The sequence below is a fragment of the Juglans regia genome, chromosome 6 (genome assembly GCF_001411555.2).
Source record: "Juglans regia cultivar Chandler chromosome 6, Walnut 2.0, whole genome shotgun sequence".
Taxonomy (NCBI): Eukaryota; Viridiplantae; Streptophyta; class Magnoliopsida; order Fagales; family Juglandaceae; genus Juglans; species Juglans regia.
The window spans coordinates 1905008-1912442 of NC_049906.1; the positions used below are offsets into that span (position 1 = coordinate 1905008).

Sequence of the window (7435 nt, forward strand, 5' to 3'; positions counted from 1 at the left end):
AATTTTTTATTAAACATGTAATACGAATGATGAGTAAAATAAATTAATTAATTTAAAAAAATAAAATCGATTAAAGGCTGAAATATCAAAAACCTCTTATAACAATGAGCTGATTTTTATGCACATCTGATCAGTCTCAGAGAACTAAATCCAAGTCCCTAGTTCCCTCCCTCTGCATGATCATCATTTTCTTGCTACTGACACCATGATTATGAATTTAATGAAAACTATCTATCAAGCTGCTAGCTAGCTCCTTGTACAAGGATAGACTGCGCGTGTGTACGTGTAAGTTAGGTCTTTAAGATGAAGAAAACTTGAAAAAGATTCCTTTTTTGGTGGACCCTTTTGTAAGGCTCATGACACCATGTGATGTTGGCATTTTGTGGAAAGGTCTCTGTTGCAAAGGGCAGGCATGGCGTCCCCCCATTTTAAGCTTTTGCACTCTATATATCAGAGCCCCATCCTAAACTGTTTCTGCATTTTCTCTGCAAAACCATCATATCGATGCCTCCCTGTGACTCTGATCTCTAGATCTGTGCTTTTTTATTTTTTATTTTTGTGAAATTATGTATGAAATTATAAGTCAATATAAATCTTAAAAAGAAAAACACAAACTACTAACCATTTCTCACATTTACACCACCATGCATGCATGAAACATAACAAAAATACATTATCACTGAAGTCTCCTCTTTTTAATTATCTTTATTCCTGTGGAATCTGATGATGAACCTCTCTCTCTTTCTCTTATGATCAACTTAATTATTATTTAACCCAAAAAATTAAAAAATCTATAGAAATTATAATTAAACATATAATCCCACCGACTATATGCCATAGTAACCCCCCCCTTCCCCCATGTGTTTTTGCCGTATATTTTCAAAGTAATTCCTCATTCTCCAATAAATTCACCACCGCCGGTACCCGGGCCGCTTCCCCGCGGGACCGAAACATGTCCAGATCGACCCGACACACATTTCCTCGAGCTTTTCTTCTCTGAGGCTAAGCCTTACTCAGCTGCACCCATTGAAGCAGGCCGTTTGCTTGCCACAATCTCAAAATTACCACCCCCATCTTCATCTTCATCTTCATCTTCCTCCTCCTCGTCTCCTTCCTTATCGTCCTCCTCTTGATTTTGATCCATCGGCTCGCTTTCGACATCATCCATTGCCGCGTCGTCCGATGGGTGTTCCTGCTGAGGCGGCCATTGCTGCTCCGGCCTTACCATCAATGGCACCATATTAGTGTTTCCGGGCTTTAGTACTTGAGTTGGTGATGGGTTTTCGAACTTGTTCCTCTCTCTGTATAGAGCATCTAGCTGGTGAAAGTACGGACAAGTTTTTGAATCCTCGGGCCTTTTCTTGTTGCTCTCCTTGACCTTCTTGAAGTATTTGTTGATGTTCTCCCACTTCTCTTTGCATCTCTTCGCGCTTCTGTTGTATCCAATCTTTCTCATAGCGGCCGAGATCTCCTCCCACAAAGGCCCTTTTGGCCCATTGTCTTGATACTTCGCATCAAGATTGGTCCGTAGCTTGATCAAGGCTTGTACCTCGACTTTCGGCCATCTCGAAGAGCTTGTCGGTGTGCAGTTCTCCCCATTATCGAACTTCTGGATTTCAAAACCAGTCACTGTGTGTGGAAGTACTGTTGCTGGGGCCGATACTGGTGCTGGCTGTGTTACTGCTACTACTAATGCCGGTTGTGGCGCCGGAGGTGGTGCTGTTTGTACTGCTGGGTGCGGTTGCGGCAGGTCGTATTGAAATGCTTGACCTGGGCTTTGCTGTTCGGATATCTTTTGCAAGAATGTCATCACTGCAGCGTCCTTTGCCGCCGCTATCGATCTTTCCTGGGCTAATATTTCTCGTTCTCTATTGATTCTAGACATTTCTTGCATTCTCCAAGCTTCTTCGCGAATCATGCGTTCATGTTCGCGCTTCTCTATGGCTTCCAAGAACTTCCTTTGCAGCTCCTCTTGCTTTTGTATCACCTCTTTCATTAGCCTCTCGAAGAAGTCCTTCCATTTCCTCTTTCTCTTGCGCCTCATGACTTGAAGTTCTTCGTCCGAGGAAGTTGAGGAAGATGTGGAATTGGAAAGAAGATCGGTAGAAAGATTCGGAAAAGAGGATGGAATGGTTGCTGTGTGAGAAGGATTTGTCGTTGTCGGTGGCGGTGGCGGTGGGAGAATTGTAGGGTTTGTGAGTGGAAACGAAGGAATCGTAAGGTTTACGGCTGGTGCGACATTAATGCCTTGAGACATATTCATAGTACTATGTGACACTGATGTAACAGTGACCTGAGGAAGTCTAATTGGAGGGTTCGGCGCCAATGGTCGCATGGCTACGGACGTCTCCGTCGATGCCACCGTTGCCGGAACAATATTCTGCTGAGGCTTTACCGGTGTGGACGATTGAATATTTGAAGCAGGATGATTTTCGAGTGCTTCCAATTGATCAAAAAAACGATAAGTCTTTCCATCAGATTTCCCCGTGCGGCCTTCTTTGGTTCTCTTGTGGTATTTGTACACGTTCTCGAACTTCTCCTTGCATTTCTTGGCGCTTCGATGATAACCAAGCTCTGCTAGCTTCCTGACATTAAAAACAGGTCCATAAAACGAAACCCAACCAAAAAAAAAAAAAAGGGAAACGAAATCTCCCCTTTTCGTTTATGAAAGCATTGCCACATATAGAAACGAGAAAATTATGATAACTAGACAATAATAATTATGTCATAATGAAAGCAAGAAATGAGTTGTCATTAATTTGATCAGCTAGCTAGCAGCAGTACTCTATAAAAGTAGCAGTACTGGAGGTTATATGTGTGTGTGTGTATATATATATATATAGCCCAAGTTGAGATCACATGAACATATATGATATTTTGTTGCAGTTTCTATTCTTCAAGAACTGAAATTGAATGAGAGTGAAGAAGTGAGATAGAAGGGAGAAACATTCATTCATGTTCAGAGATCGAATTTTTATAATTTTTATTCAGTGTTTGGGATGTCAGATCAAAAGAACTAAATTCTAAATTCTATTACTCAGAATTTTCTTTGTGGATGCTGAGTTCCCACGAAATGAACTGAGAAACTATGCAGCAAAGGAAAACAAAAGAAAATAAATTTACTCTGCAACAGTAGGAGTACTAGCCGGCCCTTAAATTCAGATAGCGAGAAAAATGTGAACTGCTCGCAAGCGTACAAACTGTGAACTACCGAAACAAACTAGCTCGAAACAAAGAAGTAGATCGAAAACAAAAACAAACACCGTAGATCTCGAACCCAAGCAGGTCAGATTCTTATGGAAATTCACCAAAAACTAGCTAAAATATGAGAAGGCAAAATTGAAGAATATATGTATATATATATATATATATATATATACATATCAATCACCTGGAAACATCTTCCCACAATGGACCCTTAACACTTGCATCCTTGAACGCCACGTCCATGTCGGACCGTATCTTCAAGAGTGCCAAAGTTTCCTGTCGAGGCCACCGATTTCCGCCGTAACTGCGGTCACCCTCATCGCCTTTATAACCTTTATCTTCTTCACCGGAGTTTGATCCAACGCCACCAACCTCGGCGCTGTCATGAGCTGGCACGGCGGCTGCCATGTGCTCTGCCACCGCATCAGTACCGGAGCTCCCCAACACGCTGCTTCCCGAGTCCCCTAGCATAGGAGTACTCTCTTCTCTCTCTCTCTCTCTCTCCCCCCCAGCAATTACAATTACAGTACTATAGCTGACCGGAAGAAAGAAAGAAAAATAAAAATAAAAATATCAAACAGAAGAAGAAGGTGAATTCAGGGTTTTATGAAGATGGGTTGTATGGTGAATCTATTAATTTATTATGGTGGGGGATCAGCTTGTCAATCTCAAGAAGTTGTTTTTATTTTCTGGTCATCATGTATATAATATATCTCTTCTTTTCTTTTCAGCTATGGAATCTTTAATTTATTTATATATATATATATTTTAGTAATTTCCCTTTCTGGGTATGTGTGGAGGAAAATAAAAATAAAAAAGAACAGTGGGATAAGGGATGGAGATCACCAGCTGAGCTGGGTTTCTTTATTTCTCTATCAGTAATAATTAATAAAACTGGCACAGAAAGATACATAAAATAATTTATGTTACAGAAAAGGATAAAAATAAGTTCTGCAGAAAATTTTGAGATAATGATAATAAATTAGATTTTATTTATTTATTTATTTATTTATTTATTACTTTTTTGGTCGGTCTGTACAGCTAAATTTAGTTAAAAGCCGGCTAATGTAGGTCAGCTTTTTATTTCTTTTATTTATAATATTTATTTTCATTTATTTTTTGGTGGATATATATCATCAGCTTTGCTTTTTTGTGAAGAAGGGGTGTTTGATCTTTGAAATTACCGAACAAACCCTAACATGGACGACACCATTGAGTCATTGACCTTTAATCATTAAAGCTAATTTTAAGATGATATTTTATTAGATCATCCTCCCTTTGTGATCTGGGTTTGTCTGTTTAGTTCATAGGCTTTTAATACCCAAAACGCCCCTAGATTTTGGATTTTATGAAAAATAAATAATAAATAATTGGGTTTTATTAATAATTTTTAAGACTTGTTGGGTTGGACTGTGGTACTCCATATGTGGCGTAATTGGGTCCTACATTGATAGAGACCATGGTAGTTTTTGACATTTCAAATTAAAAAAAATAAAAACTTTAGGTTATAAAAGAAAAATTTAGATAGTGGGATCCACTGTTGAATGTAACGGGTTAGATGTAGGTCATGTTATTAGGAAAGGTATTTATGAATAGAAGTAAATGGTGGCCAATTCTGTTGGATTGCAAACCTACCCTAATAAATGGTATCAAAGTTTCGATCGATGGCCTTGATTAATTCAGCTGATCTTATAATTAGTATCTATTAAAAGATAAAAATAAAAGATTATTTGGGAGGGACCAATATAATTACATATGGTAGATTTTGATAATTTAATTGTATTTTTAATCAAATTGTATCTCAAATACTTGGCCTTGAACAATTTGAAGATCATGACACAACCTCATGTATTGATCATAAGGTTGTACGTTGAAATATAATCTTCTAATGCATGATCTTGATCTTATATTTTGATAGAGTTAGTCTATATACAGTCTCCAAACATGAACGGCTCATACAAGCCCATACAGCTATATTTAAAAAAAAAATTAAAATTACAATAATATTATTTTTAAAATGATTTTTTTTCTCTTTTATCACAATCATCAATGAGATTACACACGCAGTCCCCCACTCAAAACTGTAACAACTCTCATCTTCTTTAATCTTCGCTTACCTCAAGTACATTTTGTTTGAAAAATGAATACTAGTGGATATATATATATATATATATATATATATATATATATATATATATATATATAAGCTAGCCAAAGTCATCTTTTCCATACATAATTTTCAACATATATACTCAATGTGAACTGATCTGAAAATAGAATATGAAGTTTCAAATGCTCTTTAAATGTCGTGGACTTTTCATTTCAATAAATTATAAAGGGATTAACAGATCAAAAGGCCAACCCCATGCACGGTTTTAGTGGGTGTTGGAAATGGTTGAGAAGAGAGAAAAAATAAAAGGGGGAAAAGGAGGGATATATATATACATATATATATATTTATATATATGTTTTGGGGTGAGAAGAGAAAAAGAACAGATCGGGGTTAATTTGTTCAATCAATTTCAGAAACTCAATTATTGGGAGTCCAAAACCAAGTGGCCTGATTAATGCCCAACACATAATAACATTAATAATATTAATAACAATAATAATGATAATAATGCAAGGGATTGTAGGACCCATCCAATCAATAAGCCATTTAATGCACAAATCATCAAAGATTTAAAAAAAAAAAAAATCATGTGCCAAAGTACTATGCTATTTAAACCATGAGAACCCTGTCATAGGGGTAGTTTGGTCAACTGAAATACCTAACCCCATTGGTAAAATATATGTCCATAATTTTCTAATATATATATATATATATATATATATATGTATATTATATCTACTAAATTATCTGAAATTTACTACGTAGATAAGTGTTAAAGTTACGAAAAGATTTCATAAAAATAAATTTATAAATTGATATAATTTTATATAATACGTTAAATTTATTTAATAATAAAAATATATTTACAATCTAACGTAATATATCAAATAATATAAATTTATAAATTTAATTTTAAGAGATTTTTTAATTATTATTAAATGTTCCTTATATAAGTGCTTTTTAAAATGTTAATAATAATCATGTGGGTAGCTCTCCGCCTACAATCTTTGAAAGAAAGGGATCGAAGGTAAGAGTATACATCATGTAAATAACAAAAGTGGGCACGCACTGTCATGATAACTTTATTGTTTTTTTTTTTTTCTCCTTTTCTAAAAAACTTTTTTATTTTACTTTATTTTTTATTTTATTTTATTTTATTTTATTTTATTTTATTTTGTTTGCTTATGCATGTATATTGCTTGTGTTACAAAACATTAGATTTACTAGTTAGCTAGGGCTAGTTTAGTTTGATGTCGGGTTGCTTGGCTGTCAGAACATCTAAATAGCTGGATACACACACATAATATATAAAATATATAGCTGCTACTTTGTCCCGAAAGTACTGATAGTTAATTTTGACTTTAGTGTAATTTTCTTTTTTAATGTTAAAAAAAAAGTAATGTTAGATTTACGTAATTATACATTACACAAACGTCGTATTTTTTTTTTTAAGTAGTAAAATTTATTATTAAAAATTTAATTTTTTTATGTAAATCTTATATTTATTTTTTTTTAAAAGATCGAATATGCGACATGATTTGCGCATTCTAAAATTATAAATATTATTTTTTTAAAAAAATATATATTTTTACACTAGCGATCAAAATAAACAATCCTTTTGGAAGCCAAAATAGCATTTTTCTATATCTATATACACGCATATATACATACACATGCAGAAGATCAGTAGAGAGAGAGATGCTTGTAGAACTTCTCTAACTATTGCTGGAACAGATGCTTTTCCCACTATCTCCCACTACTTGGAATTTACAGCCTAACAGCTACTGCTGCTGTAAATCTCTCTCTCTCTCTCTCTCTCTCTCTCTCTCTGGAGCAGGCTGGCATATGATATCATTATACAAAGTAGTCGGATGGTAGCTTTGTATATATTGGTAGCTTTGAGAATTTCATAAAAAGATGAGATATATACAACAAGTTGACAACAAAATGGGGACCCCTTTGATGTATCATATATATATATATATAGAGATTAATTAGAAGGGAAATCATATATAATATCTGCAGAAAGTTTGGAGGCCCACCAAGAAAACTAGCTATTGCTGCATGCAACAGTGATGGATTCCTTGACAGTAGTACTAATTAATGGAGTGATCA

The 7435-nt window shown here is 35.1% G+C and overlaps 1 protein-coding gene across 1 annotated transcript; it reads right to left on the reverse strand.

Annotated features, from left to right (window-relative positions):
* Window positions 1-673: 673 nt before the first annotated feature.
* On the reverse strand, window positions 674-3878 carry LOC109011419 (trihelix transcription factor GT-2-like). Its single transcript, XM_018992630.2, has 2 exons — window positions 3392-3878; window positions 674-2585 (listed from the first exon to the last, which is right to left on the reverse strand). The coding sequence occupies exons 1-2, from the start codon at window positions 3676-3678 to the stop codon at window positions 1010-1012; spliced, it is 1863 nt and encodes a 620-aa protein (XP_018848175.1). The 5' UTR covers window positions 3679-3878; the 3' UTR covers window positions 674-1009.
* Between the last annotated feature and the right edge of the window lie 3557 nt (window positions 3879-7435).